Below are 22,204 nucleotides of genomic sequence, written 5' to 3' on the forward strand. Positions count from 1 at the left end.
AAAAATGAGTCCATTTACTTAAAATTCGTTGCGAACATTTAGCTATCAACCCATTCTCTTTATTGCATCAAACCCCCCATTATTTTCACGTTTAAAGGATAAGTGACACGACTGATGAGAGGATGATAAGGAAATAACAGTATTTTAAGTATTAAGTGTTGAACTAAAACTAGTTCAACTTATGTACATTATATTAATAATAATAATAGCTAAAAACACAAATGATGACTAAAATTTTAAATTTCGCATTAAAGTTTGGCATTTGAATAATTAAATCAACTTGAATTCTTAAAATGTAAGAAAATTGTAGAGATGATAATATTAATGAAATACTTCAAATGTTCTGAAATTATATAAACGAATATGTTTATTTAGAAAATAAGATTAGTAAGGTAAGATTTGATTTCCTTACTTCTACTAATCTTACAGAATTTATAAAATAATCGACTAAACATCCAAGTTTGGAAACAAAAATATTTGACTCCTAAACCATAACAGTGTCAGACGGCCAATATAAGTATATAACAATAAAAGTGGAAAAATACGATACTTTTTGGGATGATCTTAAACTTTTGCTCCCGTTTGAATTATGGGCAGTACTTCAAGGTCAAAATTTAAAGTGTTACTCATAGGACAAGTGATGAGGGACAATGCATATTAAACTTAATTTTTTATTCAAGGGACAAGGATAAAAATTTACCACTTACTTAGCAGGTCATTTATGTACTTTACATTATTCTTCTATTATTACTCAGAGGTTTCAAGTTAGAATCTATTAGGTGTTCACTATTAATGAACTTGCTCATATTTGGACCAAATTAGTGACGAATGTGTTTGATATGCTAAGGGATCGTTTGGTTATCGAGATAGACAATGACATTTTATAGAATTAGTTATCTCACTTTCTATAGGGAATAGCTAGTTTTATCTTTTTGGTATAAAATTTATTCTACTACTAGTTCATACTTAATACCCATAATCAAATATATTATAAATATAATTTTATATTTTATTCTAGGATTAATATCCTTATCCAATAACCAAACGACTTTACAAGCTACTTTCTCCGTCACAGATTATTTGTCGTGTTTCTCTTTTACACGTCGCTTAAGAAAATATTAAATAGGAGTGGTTTTTGACTGTTATGTCTTAAGATATAATTTTTTTTTATTTAATATTCATTCACAATTGAGGTATTTGTAGTTTTTAAGAATAATTAATAGTAAGGGTAAAATAAGAAAAAAATAATTAAATTAGCTTTAAATATCTAAAATGACAAATAATTTGAGACAAATAATTTTAGAAAGCACCACGAATAATTTGTGACAGACGGAGTAACAAGGAATTATATTAGGGGAAAAGAGGTGTGTACATCGAACCTTCCTAATTGCAGTCGAGCTAAGCAACAACTATTCCCGATATACTTAACCCTTTTTCTCTCTCTACCTCTCCAAGAAAATGAGATTACTTTTTCTATACAATTTTTAGATAATCCTTTCTCCAGTTTCTCTCTCTAGATTTATATACACCACTCCCTTTATATGTACAAAACCTAGTTGTTGATTTATCCCCCTTTTCGTTGTTTGATCAGTAAACTGAAAAACCCTAGTTTTTTTCGATCCGTGAAATATGGCATCTGGATCATCAGGTAAACCAAGTAATTCATCGGGCTCAAAGGGTTTTGATTTTGGGTCCGATGATATTCTCTGTTCCTATGAAGATTTTCCCCATCACGACCCCTCTAATGGCTCCCACTCTGATCCTTCCGCTGCTAACAATTCTGCTAAGGTACTACTATGGCTTTTTTATACTTTCCCCGGGTGGATTAATTTATGTTTTTTTTTTTTACTTTCCCCAGTTGGAGTGATTTATTGTGCGGTAAAGGTTTCGTGTGAGTGTTATAAGTTTTGCTGAAAATTGATTTTTTGCACTTTCGGATATATATTTGAGAGCTCGTTTGGTAGGAGAACAAGTTATCCAGGGATTATAATCACAGGATTATAATACAGGGATTAAATAGTGATATGACTATTTATTGACTATATTTTTGTTGGTATATATTAGGTTCATTTGACTAAAAGTGGGATATACAGGGTATAATATAAAACATGTCTTTGTTGTATACTAGATAAGTTGGGATTTTTCAATTTTAACCTTGTATTTTTTAAAGAACTTTGGGGAAGAGCCTCGAAAAAGGGTATCTTTGTCATTGTAGTGTTTATCTCGGGATTATTGTCCTACCGTCGATGTAGGATAGAATAATACCACAATTGTGGTACAAATTAATCCTGGGATTGCTATCCCGAATTCAAAAATTCAACCAAACGTGGGATAAAATAATCCCCCATCTAATCCCGGAATTATTGCCCCTTATCCCTCCAACCAAATGACCCCTGACAGTATAATGATTTTTGTACACTATCTGGTAATTTGACCTTTTATAGCAAGTTACTTACCATTTGCTCGAGGTTACCAATCAATGGAGTATTAGATAGAGTTACCTGCACTTACCTTTTAAGTGACCTGATTGTATTACGCCGTCAGTGCATAGTACTTACTCAAGATGAACGTATACACACTGGTCAAATAGATTGCACTGGACATAGAGTATTCATATAGGTTGAGTCCAATTACCTTTAGGATTGAAGCATAGTTGATTGAAGGAGTTCAATTTACATTTCCTAGAGCAAACTTTTCTGAACTGCAATACTGCGCTGCATCAAGGACGGAACGGATGTAGAGGATTCATATAATCAATCCTAACTAGTTTGGAATAGTGGTATAGTTGATTGCTATCATCAAGACCAAAATATATATAGGTATTTTTCCCTCTTGCTGGCATTTTAAAATATTGAGAACGGGCTCTATCTGAGGCACGGACTGAACGACTTTATACTGAGAAGATAACCAGCAGAAGAGCTTCTCTTTTTGAAAGCTGGAGGAGGGTAGAAACATGAAATATTAGAAGAAATACTTGTTAGGCAAAGGGTTGAGAAGTTGCTGTCCCTGGAAATTTTCCAACATCCCAAGTATTAAATCACTCAGAGTTTGTAAGCGATTGAAAATGCATGGAAGAATTGACTTATTTGGAGGGGGGCAAATGTTGGGCTAAAACGGCCCAATGACACTCTTAACATGGTGTGATATTGTCCGCTTTGGGCCAAGCCCGCACGGTTTTTCCCAAAAGGCCTCACACCATTAAGAGATCCCTACACCTTATATGTAGACTCCCAATCTTTTCAGCTACCAATGTGGGACTTTGTTCGCACACCCAACAATCTCCCCCTCGAACTAAGTTCCACGTGGCCCACTACCACGATCCACGGGTCAATTTTCGAGATTCACTGTGTGCCACCCACATTGTTAGAGTATTATAGCAACCGAAGCCCGCAACTAGCTTCTTCTTGTGTGTGCACCGCCCTGCACCATCACTCCGCCATCTCCATACTCGTTCCGCTGAACCTGGGCTCTGATACCAGTTGTTGGGCTAAAACGGCCCAGTGACACTCTTAAAATGGTGTGATATTGTTCGCTTTGGGCCAAGCCCGCACGGTTTTTCCCAAAAGGCCTCACACCATTAAGAGATCCGTACACCTTATATGTAGACTCCCAATCTTTTCAGCTACCAATGTGGGACTTTGTTCGCACACCCAACAATCTCCCCCTCGAACTAAGTTCTACGTGGCTCACTACCACGATCCACGGGTCAATTTTCGAGATTCACTGTGTGCCACCCACATTGTTAGAGTATTATGGCAACCGAAGCCCGCAACTAGCTTCTTCTTGTGTGTGCACCGCCCTGCACCATCACTCCGCCATCTCCATACTCGTTCCGCTGAACCTGGGCTCTGATACCAGTTGTTGTGTCGAGGAAGAGGCAAATCCGAAAATAAAGAAGAAAAAGAACACCAAATTTTAACGTGGAAAACCCTTCAAATCGAAGGTAAAAACCACGGGATCACAAAGATCCAAAAAGCTCCACTATAACAATAAGAGGGTTACAAAAGTTCTCCAAATTGGCTACACAACAAGAGCCAAACACGGAGCAACAAGAGCAACAATTAATCAATTGAAGAAAGAGTATAATTCACAAAACGAAGCTGCTGTTCGAGGCTCGAAATCAGATGCTACGAGCCTCTAAATCCGATCTCCACCGTTCAAATCCAAGACCAAGTTGTTATGAACACTCGGTCAAAATTTCAGCCCGATCCAACGGTTAACGAATCGGAAAACGGGATTTGAAGTTGGCTGGTCGGAATAAAAATCTGCAGCAAAACAAATACTTTTCTTCTCTCTTGATGAAAGCTCTCTCAAAACCCACTCTTATGTGCTTAAGTCTTTCAAAGACTTGTATCAATGAGCGTAGAATAATTCTCCAAGGTTGTCCTATTTATAGATCATGAGTGGTGCTTTCTCTTAAAGCCAAAACCCACTCAAAATAGGAATAAACCGAATCCAATTCCAAATAGGATTGGAAACCAAAAGAGAATAGGATTAGGTCATTGGGCCTTTGGCTGGACAACATGGGCATGTGCCCAACAAACTCTCCCTCCAGCCAAGGGGCCAAATGTGTCTTCAAGTAGAGGAACTATTGACAGGCTTCATGCTTGCCAATTTTCTACAAAATTCATGTTTATCTGCAACCACCGCCCTTGTCAGCATATCCGAAGGATTTTCATCAGTGTGTATCTTCTCANATTCACTTGCCGACATAGCCCTCTTTTCAGTTACGCACTTCTCTATTTTTCACTAGCACAAATCAATAAGAATTGGAGGTGTTTTATGTTTCTACATACTTTCACTATCATTTTTTTTCTTTAAATTTTTCTTTCTCTTTTTTTTTTCTTTTTCACACACTCCATACAATAAAGTTCATCGGCTAGTGACCTTTAATTTCAACTTTAGTGCACCAACGGCCCTTCCATGGTTCCACTCAAAAGCTACTCCCCAATCTCTAACCTTACTTCTTTTAGCGACTAAGTGCCTTAGGAGGTACAGGTTCAATCAAATATCAAATTAAGAACAAAATAGGAGTATGGCTTGTAATGTGGGCGCCAAAGAAAGGTCTATAGGCTCAAAGGGGATAGCAACTGAAAATTTTATTTTTATGTGACAAACACATCCATGATCAAGCAAGAAAATGCCTACGTCATCTCCTAGATTAGCACACTTACAATTTCGCTTCAATTAACACACAAGGCAAGTTCTAGACTACACAGGATAGCATAGAAAATCACAATTCCTCACACACACGTTGCACATGACTCAATCAAGACGGTTCTATTCAACTCTCAAGTCAAGTAAGCACACAAAATTAAAAAATTTAAGTAATATTGCCACTATGTAGCATACAAGTCAAACAACTGAGAACAAGCGTCATAAAATAGGCTATTTACTTTACTTAGGCTTCACAATTTAAACCAAATACACGGGAAAACAGAATGTATGTCATAGCCTAATGTGCCAGCATCAATCATGTCAACGAGTATCTCAGAACGACTCAGTTTCTTCCTAAACTACTCCTAAAAAAATAAAGTGCCCGGTTCGAGCTACACCCTTGGAAAAGAACCGGCGCCCAAAGAAAAACCAAGGGATACTACTTAACTATCCTAAAAAAAAAATTCTTTTTGGTATTTTTAATCGGACTTTTATCCCTCAAGAAAATTGTCCAAAAGATCCATCATCGGGAAAAGTCCAAACTTTTTCTAATTTTTTTTTAACAAAAACTACTACACTAAGAACGAGTACTACAACTACACTAAGAACAAGTACTATAACTAAGCTAAGATAGCACAGAAAATCACCCAGACAATCTCCTCACCCCACACTTAAAATTGTGCAATGTCCTCAATGCACACTAAAAATAACAAGAGGGTAAAAGAGACTCCCTGGTAGGCCAAAGGCCGAAGAATTAGCAGCTCACGGGATACTCAGACTTCTCCCTGGTATGATCCATTGTGCGGGTACCTCACACTTAGTTTCAACCACCTGCTCGCTTTTGCACATGCCTCTTGGCTTTGATTCCATGCTCGTACTCCTACAAAATACAAAAATAATACTACAAAAAAAATATTAACACAATAAAATAAAATAAAATAAAAGAAAAAAATTTGGGTTGCCTCCCAACAAGCGCCTTATTTAACGTCGCGGCACGACGCCATCACTTTCACCACTTTTCCTTCCACTTTGAGGATATGAATTGCGCCCCCAGTTGTGAATCAATTTTTGTCACGTTCTTGGGGCGGTGGTGTGAAAATAAATGAACCAAGCAATAGGTATCGCATCTTGCACTTCTTGGCCTTTAAGTGAGGAATATCGTTTTGTCTCCTTGACATCACAAATTTCAGAATATAAGCACTTTGTTCCTCATCAATTGACTCCTTCATATGCTCGACTGGATCAATTCCCATGTCACCAACCAAACACAATGTTGAAAAATGTTTAGAATGAGGTCCAATACGCTCCAACTCCAAAATTACATTATTTTTGACATCCTCAATTTTGAGCTCTTCGTCAACCTTGGCATCATTAATAATATTTTGGTCGAATAATTGGTATTCTCGTTTTAGCTCCTCAATTTGGTCTAGAAGATCCTTTTCAGGTTCACACAACTCATCACTAAATTAATTTTAGTTAAATATTCACGCAACTTGTTGCTCCCAAACGCACACGCAAGTATACGTGGTCGACAAGTAATATAGGATTGTAAGTCCAGATATCGTACCCACAGGGACTTGTGATTAACTATCGACTAAATTAAACCACACAATTAATCTATTCAAGCAATCCTAAAGTATGAATATTTAACTAAAATTAATCTAGAGTAACAAATTAATAGATTAAAGAAAATAAGTTGGCGAATTATATAGACGAATTCAATGTGAGTGAATATTCTAGAGCTATGGGTTAGCTAACAATCCCGTTGAGTTTTTTACCTAAATTGTCTAATTAATTTATCTAGTTTATTGGTTGACGGGGTTAATATTGCTCGTAGCCTTCTCCCAAAGTACAACTCGCCTATTCAAGCTAACCAAACGCCTATATTCCAATGGAATTAGAATTAACAAGAACGCATTTATAATTCCCGTATAATAACCAAGCAAGGCGATTAGGTATATTCCTATCCTAACCGCAAATCCGCTCCCCCTAAGAGTTAAGATCTTGCTCTACTCAATCTTATATGCAATCTAGAATTCCCTCTCTCGAGTTCAATCCTAGAGTCGTAGATAGTATTCAATTGGTGATCAAACAATCAAATAATTAAGCACAAGATTGAATAAATAAACCAATATGATAAAATAATAAGAACAATTCAAGCTTCAAACTACAACGTTCATGTAGCACCCAACAACTCTAGAACAAATAAACTATGAAACTAAAAGAAGAGAAGAGAAGAAAAACTAGTTGAAGCCTCCTCCAAGCGTGGTGTGTGTTCCCCCACGTGAATTCTCCTCCAAAGTATGTTAGATCTCTCTAAAGTGGCGTCCTCTCCCTTCAAAAATAGGTTTAGTCTTGCTTTTATACGTGTTGGGTAGGTCTAAGGCCGAAATAAACTTGTCCCGGGCGAAAGAGGACACATTTCACGTCACCGGCGCCCAGCCAGGTGCCCTCCATAGCGCCCAAATATTTGTGCATACTGTTTTTGGCGCCACAGGTGGCGCAAGGCGCTGCCTGTGGCGCCCAAATTCGCACCTTGCCCGGTTTCGTTCGGCTCAAATCTTGCGCGTTTGGCCCCGTTCCGTTTGGAATTTGGAAAAACATAAAACATGAAAGTTGGAGCCCTTTGAGTTAGCTTTCCAACCATATATTGTGGAGACCAAATAGAGTTCTGAGCAAAAAGTTATATCTATTTTACTAGACAGTGCGCAATATGCCTACTCGATTCTTCGTTCGCTCTAACTATCATTCGTTGACCCCCAAACACGATTCCGGCTTAATTCCTTGAGCTTTTACTCAGACTTCAAAGCTCCAAATCACTTGAATTCACTCCATAACATATATATAGCTCGGAATCACTCCTACAAGGCATAAAACACACAGTTAGTGCAAGACACTAGCGATTAAAGCTCAAACTCAATCAAAGTGCAGTAAATTTGAGTGTAATAATCGACTAAAATACGCAATTATAGCCTATCATCATCAGTCAAAAGTACATACTCATCACGAGGATAGCGCATGGATTTTTGCTTCTCCCTTGTAGATCTTCTAAGAGAGGTTTCAGGAGCATTCGTAGTAGTTACCTGTGCAGGAATTGGTTGCTAATCAACCACAACTTCATCAACTGGAGCATCCATAACATCTACACCATGATGATCATTTTGATCTTGATCACTATCTCCATCATTGTCTTGGGTTCCTTCATGTGCAATAGGTGCCTTAGCAATTGAAACTGGATCAATATCAACTAAGCTCTCATTACTCTGAGAATCTATCTTCTCAGCTTTGTCAATATCTTCAATAGTTTGGTCTTCAAAGGATATTGCATCACGACTTCTAATAAGTTTATTATCAATTGGATCTCCGCAGGAAGATTAGACGATGAAGGTTACCATAATGCTCTCTTTAACGGCCAATGGAAGCTCACCAAGGGCTCGTTAGTAGTGGCTCGAGGAGTCAAGTCTGGTCCCATAACCCACAGGTCCCAGGATCGAAACCTGGCTCTGATACCAGTTGTTGGGCTAAAACGGCCCAATGACACTCTTAACATGGTGTAATATTGTCCGCTTTGGGTCAAGCCCGCACGGTTTTTCCCAAAAGGCCTCTCTCCATTAAGAGATCCCTACACCTTATATGTAGACTCCCAATTTTTTCAGCTACCAATGTGGGGCTTTGTTCGCACACCCAACAGCAAAGACAATAAAAATTTAATAACTAAAGAATATAGAAACAAGTTTCTATGTTGGCAGTTGAACTGACCAATTTGGCGATCAAGCTACAGTTTGCTGCTTGTGTTTTTTTTTTCTGGGGATGGGGAGGGGGGGGGGGTTAGTTTATGATATTAGTCTATACTCCTCGTTCTGTAGATGAAATAAATGAAAGGATATGGTGGTACTCCATCCGTTAGTTAAAATTTGAGCAGCAATAAAACAAGGAGAAAATGCTTCCATGTAGCAGAAAATGCTTCCATGTAGCACAAAGAGGAATATTTTCAATAGCTCTGGGTTGCCTCTGGATACTAGATTTGGTGTGAACCTTTTTGGAAAATGCTGTGGAGTCATGGTTTCGACCTAGCCCACTGAAAATAATAATCAAGATTAGCAGCTTTATATGGGAGTTATAGACAAGATTTGCAATTAGTGTTCTTATTAAGAAAAATCTTACTGTAGTGCTTATTAAATCTTTCGAGAAAGATTTTTGCTATTACATTACCTTCATCTCACCTACCAACCGCTATTTGGATTCTTAACTCATTTATGCTCTTGTATTAAGCAGGAGTTCCACAAAAGCAGAATGACAAGATCATCAATGTTTCCCACTTCGACGTATAGTCCACCAGAAGAATCTTCCTTCAACCAAGACATGATATGTACTGTTGAGAAGACCATGAAAAAATATGCAGACAATCTCATGCGATTTCTAGAGGGAATCAGTTCACGCTTGTCACAATTGGAATTATACTGTTACAATCTTGACAAGTCCATTGGTGAGATGCGTGCTGATTTAGTTCGGGATCATGGGGAGGCAGATTCGAAATTGAAGGCGCTTGAGAAGCATGTTCAAGAGGTGAATTCACTGATTTTCATGCATGCATATTGAGTTCTGTCTAAATGTGATTTCTTCAACTAAATGCTGTACTTTTAGACGTACCTCCTTGCAGAAATTGAATGTTAACTTCTCCAAAGTCCTATGTAGTATGTGCTAAATTAATGTCTGACTTTTTTAAAATATGGTTTCTATTGCTTACATGTTATATTTGACATGAGGTATAAAATAATCCTATTTTTTTTAAGTTTCTTGCTTTTTTCCCTTAAAATGTCATTACTTTTTATACTCTCACCATCCTGAGCCCTAGAAAAGCAGGGAATCCTAATAGGTTTCCTAAACTAAACTAAACCCTAAAAGAAAACTAAAACAGATTATACATATAAACTAAACTATTAGAAAAAACTAATACGAATATGCAAGTGGTTGGATAATCTAAGATTCTGATTAAAAAATTTAACAATAAACTAGAACTGTTTTTGTAAGGGTTTAGTTATATGTATAACAGCTATTTTCTTACTGCCTCAGTCTCAAGTTTTGGTATCTTTTTTGTTGAGTACTAGCAGCGAATTGTTTCATGTCTGCTAAAATTTTCTTCAAACATATTCTGTTGTAGTGGAGAAATGTTTGTGTTGTAACAAGAGTTGAGAAGTTTTCTGCTCTAACATATAACCTGATCCAGAGGCGGATCCAAGATTTAAACTCTATGGGTTCAACTTTTAAAGTTTTTAGCATTGAACCCATATATATTTAAAGTTATGGGTTCATATCTACTATTTTTGCGATTTTAATGAATTTTTACACAGAGATTTTTACTCTGCGTCGAAAGTTATGGGTCAATTGAACCCGTTCCTAACAAACTACATCCACCCCTGACCTGATCCTAGAGAATTTCCTAAACTAGGTACACATGAACAGTTGTGAAACATTACTCATACCTTGATCATGTTAAATTCTATTTTGAGTGGAAGGCCATGTGTGATTAGATTAATACCATATTATTGCAGAGATGCCAATCACAAGGATTGACTTGGATGGTTTGCGTCCCTCTTTCTATGCAAAAACATGCATTTTTCTTTTTGTTTGTGTCTGACTCATGGATGTTCTTATACCATGTAGAGCTTTCTAATGCTCCTAGGCAGTAGGGGTGAACTTATCTTATCCATTGCATTTTTTAGTTGCTCAGCAGAGTTTTCCCTTCACATTTTGTCCTAATTTAGAGGTATTGAGTGACTAATTTCTTCACTGTTCTTCCTGCAGGTCCACAGGTCTGTACAGATTCTGAGAGATAAGCAAGAACTTGCTGAAACTCAGAAAGAGCTGGCTAAGCTTCAGCTTGCGCAGAAAGAACCAGCTACACCCAGCAATTCTCAGCAGAATGAAGACAGAAATGCTCAACCTGTGTCTGATTCCAAAAAAAGTGAGAACTCACCTGACATGCACGAGCAGCAACTCGCACTTGCTCTACCCCATCAAGTAGCACCCCAGGCTTCTATTACTAGCCGACCCGTGGAGCAGCCACAGCAGCCACCTCCACCACCAATTCCTTCTCAAAGTATGACGCAGTCGCAGGGCTACTATTTACCCCCACCGCAGATGTCAAATCCACCAGCTCCAACTCACTTTTCCCAAGGTCAATATCTGCCCTCTGACTCCCAGTATCGAATTTCTCAAATGCAAGATATGTCTAGGGTACCACCACAGCCAGCAGCACCTCAGGGGAATCAGACTCCACAGATCCAGTCAATGCCCCAATATCAGCAGCAATGGGCGCAACAGGTACCCCAGCAGGTTCAACAACCGCAGCAGCTTCCAACTGTGCAACAGCAAGCTAGACCCTCATCGCCTGCTGTTTATCCCTCTTATCAATCCAGCCAACCTAATCCTTCTCCAGAGGCGATCCACAATAGCATGCCAATGCAAGTGTCATTTTCTGCAATCCCTCAACCAGCTGCGAGCCGTCCAGAGGCGATGCCCTACGGGTATGATAGGTCTGGCCGGTTGCTTCAGTCACAGCCCTCAACCCAGCATCTCAAGCCTTCGTTTGGTGCTCCAGGAGATGGCTATGCAGCTAGTGGGCCTCACCAGTCCCTTTCTACAGGAAATGCATATTTGATGTACGACAGTGAAGGCCCAAGGGGACATGCATCACAACCACCTAATTTCCCACAAAGTGGTTATCCTCCCTCCAGCTTCGCTCCCCAGAACCCGCAGTCCACCCCCAGCCCCAATATTATGGTTCGTCCCCCGCAGTTGGTGCGTACTCATCCCTACAATGAATTAATAGAGAAAGTGGTAAGCATGGGCTACAGGGGTGATCACGTGGTTAATGTGATTCAAAGGCTTGAGGAGAGTGGTCAAACAGTTGATTTCAATGCTGTGCTTGATAGGCTGAATGGACATTCTTCAGGCGCTTCTCAGAGAGGATGGTAGGGATCAGCCCACTAATCTAATTATGTTCTTTGTATTGTCTCAAGAAGTTTAAAAAGGTGAAACTACAGTTTGACTTGAATACTATCTATTTGCTGAATAAAGGGTCATATAAGCAGGCATTTGACGGTGGTGTATTATGGCGCTATCGTGCTATGCGTTGTATATTTGCCATGTCTTACTTCTGAAGTTTTATTGGTTGTAAGGCAACGCGCTGTCTGATATTGCAATGTAGAAGATCTTTTGAATACCTCTTTTTAAGATTGAACGTGTTCTCTCATTGTTGTGCTTTGATTAGTCGTGGTTGCTCCCAGCTTAATTGAAAGGGTTAACTTGTTAACGTTGTAAGATTGAACGTCTGTGTTCAAAATTCAGAATATGTGATATTGTCAATACTTCAGAACCAATGGGATAGCAAGGCTTTCCCAATTCCCATTAGAGTTACTGGAATGACCTTGCTTGCTATGCTTTGATCCGGTCGTTGTTCCATAATATGCGGGAATCAGTATTTACTGGGGCCCCAATGCAGGTATCAGACACCGAGTAAGAAATCAAAAATTATATTTTGGCGGTCTTGTAAGGTATTCGCAATTTTGGCCGTTTTGTAAGGTATTCGCCTTTTTATGCATACTTAATTACAGTACTTTCTATGAATCAAAGTGTTAAGCTTCAATTTATATGCACTTTGGAGAACAGTCGGAAGGTAAAGAAGCCTTAATGGCACCAATGGGAACGAAAGAACTGTGGCTAGCTTGCCCGTAGAGTAAGTCACACTGATCGGCAGGAAGTAAGCTGACTTGGTCCGCCGATCAACAATCACCTAAATGGCTTCATGTTGCCTCGTGGTCTTCGGCAATCCATGGATGATTATTCTCAAAATTTGTACATTCCTAGCTGTTGTTTTTCACTTTCTGGAGAGAAGCAGTTATTCGTTTTGACGGTCACCATTGAATCAAGATGCTTGTTCTCTCTTCTCACTCTTCTTTCTCTATCTCCTAGATTTGATTTCTGTTGCTGTTACAGTTGTTAGAAAAGCAACTTTTTGGAGAATAAACTCTTTAGGGCATCTGAGTTTATAACTAATACTATGAGACATTCTTTTATAGCTACTGAAGAAATGGATCACCTTAAAGTTTATACTAGCGGAAAAATTGTATTTTCTGATCACGATGATTTTTGTGTGAGCTAGTGAAAGTTTCATGATTTTTGTTTGAGAAACCAAAGTTATATGACTTTGATTTAAAAAAATATCATAGTTATATGACCATTTGTGAAATTTACTCTTTTTACATTAGTTGTTAGATTCATACTAGGATGATCGCACTTAAATTCAGAAATTTTTCTAGTATATCTTTCATAATCACCTTGCCGGTGGTGTCCTGCATCACAAAGATAATATATAACGGCAGCTCGATACACAAAGCATCTCGCATTCATGCAGGGTTCGGAGAAGGGCCGCACCCTAAGGGGTGTTATGTAGATAGTCTCGTGTTATGTAGATAGTCTACCCTAATGTAAGTATTAGTGGTCGCTTCTACGGCTCGGCGAAATATAATGTTTTTTTCCCCCTTGCTTTAGACATTCGATATTTGAATTAGAACTTGATAACTCGTAACTCAGAGTCGTGTCGAGTAGGCCTAATACGGGGTAAAGCGTTTTCTACAGAGGAAAATATTGATTCTGAGCGCTTGGACCGTACATTTCTAGTTAAGGGTGGAGAGATACAACAATCTCACTGCTCCCTTGGTGGTATGTTTATCTTGAGACTATAGTTGCCTATTAAATATTTAAATTTAAATAAAGGCAGTCCAGAGGATTTAGCATCTGGTGCCTATGGCTATCAGAGCCAATAGAAAAAAAGACAAGGAAAAGAATAGTTGGGTGTCCTCTTTCTTCTTATTTTATTGGGCAAGTGATGCAAGATAAACTTGGAGGACAACAAGTGTGAAGATTCTGGCCATATAGAGTTACCTTCTCTTTCATTCCTGTTCGAGGCAATGATAAGCAATGTGTAGCAGAATGGCAAGCAGAATATGAGCCAATTACACCTACAGTGCCTGCACCAGAAAAAGCAAGAGATGCTGCACTTGCATTTCTTAAGTTTTTTGATAAAATAGAGAGCCATCCTCTGTAAAATAAGACTTTATTTGATAAAATAGAGAGCCATGCTCTGTAAAATAAGACTAAGTATAGTCTAATATAAGTATATTGAGGTTGTTTTGTTGCATGTACAGTTGAAAATAATCTTGGTAATAAGTTCCACATTAATTGTGGGTGTTTGGTTGCAATATCTTAGTTGCATTTAAGTTTTGATGTTTTATACTTCAATACCACACAAGAGGGGGTGATTTGCGTGGTGTTCAATTTTTCGCGTGCACCGATTATAGAAGGATCTGGTTCTTCTATGTGTCCTTATACTACTGTTGCGGAATAGTAAATGCGGAAAGTAAAGAACACAAGTATTTTTACGTGGAAAATACCTAGCTCAAAAGGTGAAAAAAACACGGCCTACTTCCCAGTAGGATTTTCCCAAACTCTCCACTAAATCACTAAGCCAAAAACTACATTTACAAAACACTTTTGTAAACCTAGGATTAACTCTAATCCCGTTGTGGCAAACAACCTCTAACTGTTGCGACAACTTCAAGTTAACTCTAACTTGAAGACTCTGAGTACCTATTACAATTGACTCTAAATAAAGCTGAAAGGTACAATATGAAAACACCTACTACAATTGAACTAGAATAAAAGACAGACACTTGGAACTGGTTCTTCTATCTGGTTCATGTAGCTTCAAGTTTGCACACTTGAATCGCGCACGAACTGCTTGCAAAATACCTTGCTATGTTGCTCTCAATTCCTGTTTAACTTATGCGTTTGTGCATGCTTGTAAAATGAGAATATTCTGCGATTTATAGTGTCAGTAGAATAAAAAATAACTAGAGTTCTAATGCTACTCTTCCTTGGTGGAAGAGTTCTAGTTGATCCCAACTTCTAACTCCTTCCCTATCTTGGATAATGTTCTCTTTGAGTAAGGAGTCATTCTCCTTATCAATTATGCAACCTTTTCGATAAGGAGATATCAAATATACCAAGTTAAGCTTATCTCCTTCACGTGCATCCCACATGCTCGAATCTGCCCGTTTCTATGCACCCAAGGGATGGACCTGGTTCATGCCTGAACTTCCTTTGTCAATCTTCAAAACTAACCTTCACTTGTGCCAACAAATTCCCCCTATTTGATGATGACAAACTCTGTGTTTTTTCATAAGCTTAGGCCCTGTTTCAACTTAGCTCAACATCAACACAATGTTAGAAACATTTTTCCTTTTTATCACTTATCATCAAGGACCAGGTTCATTAGGTTACAAACATCATTGTTCGAAGTATAAAGCACAACCTTTTCCCCCTTTTGGCATCATCAAAAAGTTGCATAAAAAATGTGAGATAACCAGATTTTAAACTTACTCATGGACACTGGGGCTACTTCAAATGCAAACATGGATTAATCATCATAGATCAAGCTAAGAATTTCAACCTTCAAAGAAATATAAACAAACATTTAGAGCTAAAACAATGAATTTCATTGATGATTGATAAGATTCTACCATAAAGCATAAGAAGAAATAAAAATACTGGAAACATGAGCAAAAAAACAAAAAGTCCCGAACTAGGTCACTGGTTGATCTACACTAGGCTAGGAGGCTTAAGGCTTGAAAGAACTAGGGGTTTGGTTTTTGGTTTGGAGAAGTTTTAGCATGTCTTGAAGAATTCCATCATTCTTCTCCTTTTCCCTTGCCAATTCAGTTCTGAGAGCTTCTCTCTCAGACTCTACCTCAGCCAACCGTGTCTTCAGCCTTGCTATCTCAGCATCCTTTACCCCACTCTCCTGCACCAAGGCTCTGACCTTGCTATTGACTGGTGCCTTCTTGGATGAACCGGGTTCATTAGGAGTGGCATGGACCTCATAGTCACAAGCAATCAGAGTTTTTGTCCCAAAGTGATCTTTGCTTGTAGCCACCTCCCACTTCTATATAGGCACCTTAAAATGTGCAAGCACAACTGTGAGAATGAAGTCATAAGGAATGGCATGAGACTTGGTGCCACTCATAACCCTATCAAGAAGCTGGATTTAAATCCAGGCCAATTAATCTGCCTCCCACTGTCCAAACACTCCATGAGGACTAAATCCATGAAGCTTGCAATGTGCCTCCTTTCCTGCTTTGGCAGAACACACTTGATGATGAATTCGAATAGCACCTTGTGGGGTGGCTTCATCGCACTTTTGTACACAGCTTGGGCTCACTTTCCTCCTTATGATCACTGAATTTTCTGGTGATGGCAAGGGCAGTAGGAAGATTTTCTAGGCTTGGCCACTTAAGCTTTTTGTAGTCATTGTACCCTTCAGCAGGTACACCTAGAATTTCACCCAACTTCTTCATATTGAAAGAGATTTCCCTTTCACCAAGCTGGTAACCCTTCCATCCTTCACTGCAACATTTGCCATAAACTCAACAATTTCATCCCTGGCCAACCTGCCATCCATCTGAAGGACCATGTCCTTCCAGCCTTGCACTTCTAATTTCTCCAACAGGAACACCATCCCTTCCTCCTCCAAATCCTTGAGGAGTCTACCCTTCAGAATAGTTCTTTTGCCAAACTTGGCCTTTGTCCTTTTCACTGTCTGATTCATCTTTCTCTTCTCCACTCCATTCCTCTTCTTCAACAATTTTTACTTGTTTGGTTTTCACTGCAGACCTGGTCCTTTTTGCCAGGGTGGATGGTTCAGTAGACTTTGACATAGAAGTAGACTTCTTAGTGGAAGTCTTGGCTTTCTTGGGCTTGGGAGTCTGAACGTCCAGTTCAGCAATCACATCTTCATCTTGATGGACCAGGTCCATCTCATCCACATCAGCAGCCTCAACAGGCTCTCCCACCTTCTTATTCCCTTTGTCCATCCTTTTCTTTTTGCTTTCTTCTAAGGCTCTCTGCAGCTTTTCCTCATTTTGTTTTAGCTGACTTCTTGTGGCTCTTCCTCTTGTGGGAGGAATTTTAATAGTGTCAGAAGGGGCAACCTTCCTTTTCTTGTTATGCCTAGCAGTGCAGTGGTCTTAGCCTTGAAAGTTCTCTTCTTCTTGGGGTTGTAGCTGTCACCTACTTTCTTCAATAGGTCTGCGAGGGTTTCTTCAACCGATGAACCAGGTTCATCGCTTTTTGCCCAAGGTTAACTAGCCCTTCAGCGGCTTCGCCAGACCCACTTCCCCCTGTTTTCTTGACACTTTCCTCCACTTTATCTGATTTTGCTCCACAAATAGCCATTCTACCTTTATTAAAAGTGGGTAAAGAATCAACCACTCTTTTCCCCATTCCCCTTTCTTCACTTAGAACACCCTTACTCTCTTTTTCTTTTTCCTTATTATTTTTACCATCTCTCTTTTTGGACTCAGAAGTTTTTACATCCACCACAGATCCAACCAAAATAAACCTATTCTCTAGATTTTCAGCCAACTCAGAAATGACCTCAGTAGTAGTATTTGGGCCAGAAGTTACCTGTTCAGTATCAGAAGACCCAGTTTCTTCCCCCTCAGTAGCAGACTTGAAGTATTCTTCAGAGTTCTGGGGTTCTTGGGCTTGGCTAGCTTTCAATTGAGCGTCTAATTTCCTTGATAATTCCCTCCCAGCTACTTTCTTGCGAGCAAACATCTTTACTCTTCTTTTCTTAGGCTGAGGAGTGGTTGAAGATGAGGAGCATGGTGGGGGAGTACCAAGATTATCAGAGGGGTTAGTCATTTTGTGCTTGGTTCTTGGAAGAAAGAAGAAAGGTAAAGTGAAATTTGGAGGATGAGAGAAGATGGAAAGTGTTTTCGACGGTTTAAGAATTATGAAGAGAAGGCAGAGATGATGATGATCAATTTAAAGGGAGTGGGTAATTAATGGGTAACGGCAGGCTCATCAGTCTTTTAGAAGTGAAATCGAACTGAAATGTCAGTTTTAAATAGACGGTGGAGTCTTCCCTAGAATCTAGGTGATTTAATTTGGTTAGGGTTCTTTTGAACGGAACTGGTTCAAATTAAGTGGATAAGTTTAAGAGAAATTTGGACTTAGGTAGGACTCTGCTCAGGATTCAAATATTATTATTTCAAATTATGCAGAGTGTAGAAAACATACCGTGTTATCTTGATGAACAAGATTCTTCACTGATAATTCTCTTGTGTAAGTCTAGATTTGCCAAAATAGAGAAAATATTATTAGATATTAATGAGTCATTTTAACACATGGCACAAGAGTATACTATTGAAAGTATGAGATTGAGAAAGATCTAATCTACTTAAGTACGGGATTTTACAGATTTTCTAACCAAATTTTTTTTCCATTTTTTTCGTTTAACCTTGAACTGGACCTTTTAGGTGATCTTAATCATCCCTAATTCCAACCCGTTCCTCTCAAAGTGATCTCTACTTAAGGATTTTGTGAAGATGTCGACAATTTGCTTGTCAATAACACAAAACTCCACAGTGATCAAGCCTTTCTCATAGTTGTCCCTCAAAAAACGGTGCCTAACATCTATGTGCTTAGTTCTCTTATGATGAACCGGGTTCTTTGTCATACTAATAGCACTAGTGTTATCACAAAATATGGGAATGCAACCAACATCAATTCCAAAGTCCAATAATTGATGTTCGATCCACAACAATTGAGCACAACATGAAGCAGCAACAACATACTCAGCTTCAGTAGTAGATAAGGCCACTGAATTTTGCTTTTTGGTAGCCCATGACACAAGACATGAACCGAGAAAGTGTGCCATACCTGAGGTGCTCTTCTTATCCACAAGGAAACCTGTATAATCAGCGTCAGCATATCCCACTAGGTTAAAATTACTACATTTTGGATACGAAAGATAAAGGTCAGTGGTGCCCTTCAAGTATCCTAATATTCTTTTGACAATAGTCAAGTGGGACTCCTTTGGATTTGCCTGAAATAGAGCACAAAGACCTACTCTGAAAACAATGTCAGGTCTGCTAGCAGAGAGATATAAAAGAGAACCAATCATTCCCCTATACAACTTCTGATCAACAGATGAACCAGGTTCATCTATATCCAATTTTGTGGATGTTGCTATAGGAGTATCGATTTCTTTTGATTCTTTCATTTTAAACCTTTTAAGCAACTCTTTCACATATTTCTGCTAATTGATCACAGTTCCATTTGAGTTTTGTTTAATTTGTAAGCTTAAAAAGAAATTAAGCTCACCCATCATACTCATTTCAAATTCACTCCCCATAAATTTAGCAAATTCCTTACTTAGTTTATTAGTAGTTGCTCCAACTATATCATCAACGTATATTTGCACTACTAGAAGGTCTTTACCTTTTTCCTTCAAGTATAAAGTGTTAACGATTTTACCTCTCCCATGGCCATACTCAAGCAGGAATTTTGATAATCTTTCATACCATGCTCTAGGAGCCTGCTTGAGCCCATAAAGTGCCTTGTCAAGTTTGTACACATGATCAGGCCACGCCTTGCTTTCAAACCCTGGAGGTTGCTTGACAAACACTTCTTCCTTTAAATAGCCATTGAGGAAGGAACTCTTGATGTCCATCTGGTGAATAGTGAATTCCATGTAAGCAACAAAGGCTATGAGGAGTCTTATTGTTTCCAACCTTGCAACTGGAGCAAAGGTCTTATCATAGTCTATGCCCTCCTCTTGGATATATCCTTGAACCACCAATCTTGCCTTGTTCCTTGTAACTGTTTCATCTTCATCAAGTTTGTTTCCGAAGACCCATCTTGTGCCAATTACTGATTTGTCCTTGGGTCTTGGTACCAGATGCCAAACTTGACTTCTTTCAAACTGGTTGAGTTCATCTTGCATTGCATTTACCCAGTCTTCATCCTGCAAAGCCTCAGTAACATTTTTAGGTTCAATAAGAGATAAGAAAGCATCAAAAGCACAAAGATTCTTTAATGAAGATCTGGTTTTAATTTCAGAGGTTGGATCAGTAATTATGTTCTCAATGGGATGAGAACTTTGGTACTTGTAAGGTTTCACAATCAACTAGTTTCCTCTTGATGTTTCTCGAATGTTTTGTTGCTGAGAAACAGGCTCATGGACAGGTCCCATCGAGGTATGAGATTCAGTTCCTCTTTGTTCAGTTCCCCTTGTCGGGTTGCCCTGAATAGAAGAACCTGTTCCTTCTTCTGGTGCAGCTTCAGCCTGGGCTGTGATTTCATTTAAATTTCTTACCATCCCAATTGCTTCATCTTCACATTCCTCTCTCTCAAAAATAATGTTAGTTTCATCAAAAACCACATGTACACTTTCTTCTACACACATAGTTCTTTTGTTGTATACCTTATAAGCTTTACTATGTGAAGAATATCCCAAGAATACTCCCTCATCACTTCTGGGATCAAACTTACCTAGGGAGTCTTTACCATTATTATGCACAAAGCACTTGCATCCAAATGCCCTAAGATGGAATATATTTGGTTTTCTTCCTTAAGTAACTCATAGGGAGTCTTCTCTACAAGAGGTCTGGTAATGCACTTATTAATGATGTAGCATGCAATATTTACAGCTTCTGCCCAGAAGCTATGGGCAGTTTACTAGAAAGAAGCATAGTCCTAGCCATATCTTCAAGTGTCCTATTCTTTCTTTCAACTACTCCATTTTGTTGCGGAATCCTAGGAGCAAAAAAATTATGATCTATGCTATGCACATCACAAAATTCAACAAACTTAGCATTTTCAAATCCAGTTCCATGATCAGACCTAATTGATGCATGTTGATTACCTAGTTTTTTCTAAGTTTTTCTAATAAAAGAAGTAAACATGTCAAATGCTTCAATCTTTAGATGTTAAAAACAATGTCCAGGTAAACCTAGAGTAGTCATCAACAAGCACCATCACATATCTTTTACCACCTCTGCTTAATGTTCTTATTAGACCACAGAGATCTATATGGACTAGTTTCATCGTTCTGGTAGTGCTTACCACTTTCTTGTATTTAAAAGAGGATCTTACCTGCTTCCCCCTTGCACAAGCCTCACAAACTTTGTCTTCCTTATACTTGATGTTAGGTAGCCCTATCACCAGGTCATTGGAGACTAATTTGTTGAGTTGACTCGGACTTGCATGTCCAAGTCTCTTGTGCCAAAGGAGGGGATCATTGTCCAACACACCTAAGCAAGTGAGTTCATTTTCTGAGAATGTGGACAAATATACAATGTAAATATTGTTTACTCTTTTTTCCTGCAAAACAATCTTGTCAGTGGTAAGATTTATCACAAAACATTTGGTAGTGGTGAATGCTACCAAGATACCTCTGTCACATAGTTGTGATACACTGAGTATACTATATTTTAAGCCATCTATCAAGTAGACATTCTCAATAGAGTGAGAATCTGTCTTACCTACCTTTCCAACCCCAATGATCTCACCTTTCTTTCCATTTCCAAAGGAGACATTACCTCATTTGAGGTCCTCAAGTGAAAGGAACTGGTTCTTGCTTCCTGTCATGTGCTTTAAGCAGCCACTATCCATGTACCATATTTGGTTGCTCCCTTTCACTTGGACCTGCAAAAGGAAATCAGGGGTCCCTTTCTATAGGCAAATGGGTGAATCAGTTTCTTTTTGGCCCAACCTGGCAGCCTATCTTTCCCTTGAACAAATATTTTATTCATTTGACTGGCCTTTTCTTTTGCAGTGCATTCACTTTTGTAGTGATCAGTTTCACCACATTGTGTGCAAATTTTATTCTCAGGAAGTGTGAGATACTTGCTTTTGGGATCCCACTTAGGTGCAGGAGTCCCGTAGCCAAGTCCTCTCTTGTTGCTACTATGGTGTTCATTTAGGCATGAAAGTGCAAAGGAAGACCTATTCCATTTACAGGTTCTGTCAAGCTCGTGCTTGACTTTGCCTAGATCCTCTGTCAAAATTCTTACCTGCTCATCCTTCTTATGCAATTTATCTTTTAGTTTACCTACATTTTCTTCTAGAGTGAGTTGTGTGCAATCAGTTGTCTTCTTACTTGTTCCTAATTTCAGTTTTAGGTTTTCAGATCTAAGTT

General features: G+C 38.7%; 1 protein-coding gene across 1 annotated transcript; it reads left to right on the forward strand.

Moving 5' to 3' along the window:
* LOC109230878 (putative uncharacterized protein DDB_G0294196) lies at positions 1,382-12,487 on the forward strand. The gene is made up of 3 exons (XM_019396338.1): positions 1,382-1,788; positions 9,433-9,723; positions 10,963-12,487. Exons 1-3 carry the CDS (start codon positions 1,630-1,632, stop codon positions 12,133-12,135), a joined length of 1,623 nt encoding a protein of 540 aa, XP_019251883.1. The 5' UTR covers positions 1,382-1,629; the 3' UTR covers positions 12,136-12,487.

The sequence above is a fragment of the Nicotiana attenuata genome, chromosome 8 (genome assembly GCF_001879085.1).
Source record: "Nicotiana attenuata strain UT chromosome 8, NIATTr2, whole genome shotgun sequence".
In the NCBI taxonomy this organism is placed as follows: domain Eukaryota; kingdom Viridiplantae; phylum Streptophyta; class Magnoliopsida; order Solanales; family Solanaceae; genus Nicotiana; species Nicotiana attenuata.

Bases quoted from the DNA above. Each gene is read 5' to 3' on its own strand.
- LOC109230878 (XM_019396338.1), top strand. From the start codon at position 1,630: ATGGCATCTGGATCATCAGGTAAACCAAGTAATTCATCGGGCTCAAAG. The intron at 1,789-9,432 runs GTACTACTATGG...TGTATTAAGCAG, and splicing joins CTGCTAACAATTCTGCTAAG to GAGTTCCACAAAAGCAGAAT. The intron at 9,724-10,962 runs GTGAATTCACTG...TTCTTCCTGCAG, and splicing joins TTGAGAAGCATGTTCAAGAG to GTCCACAGGTCTGTACAGAT.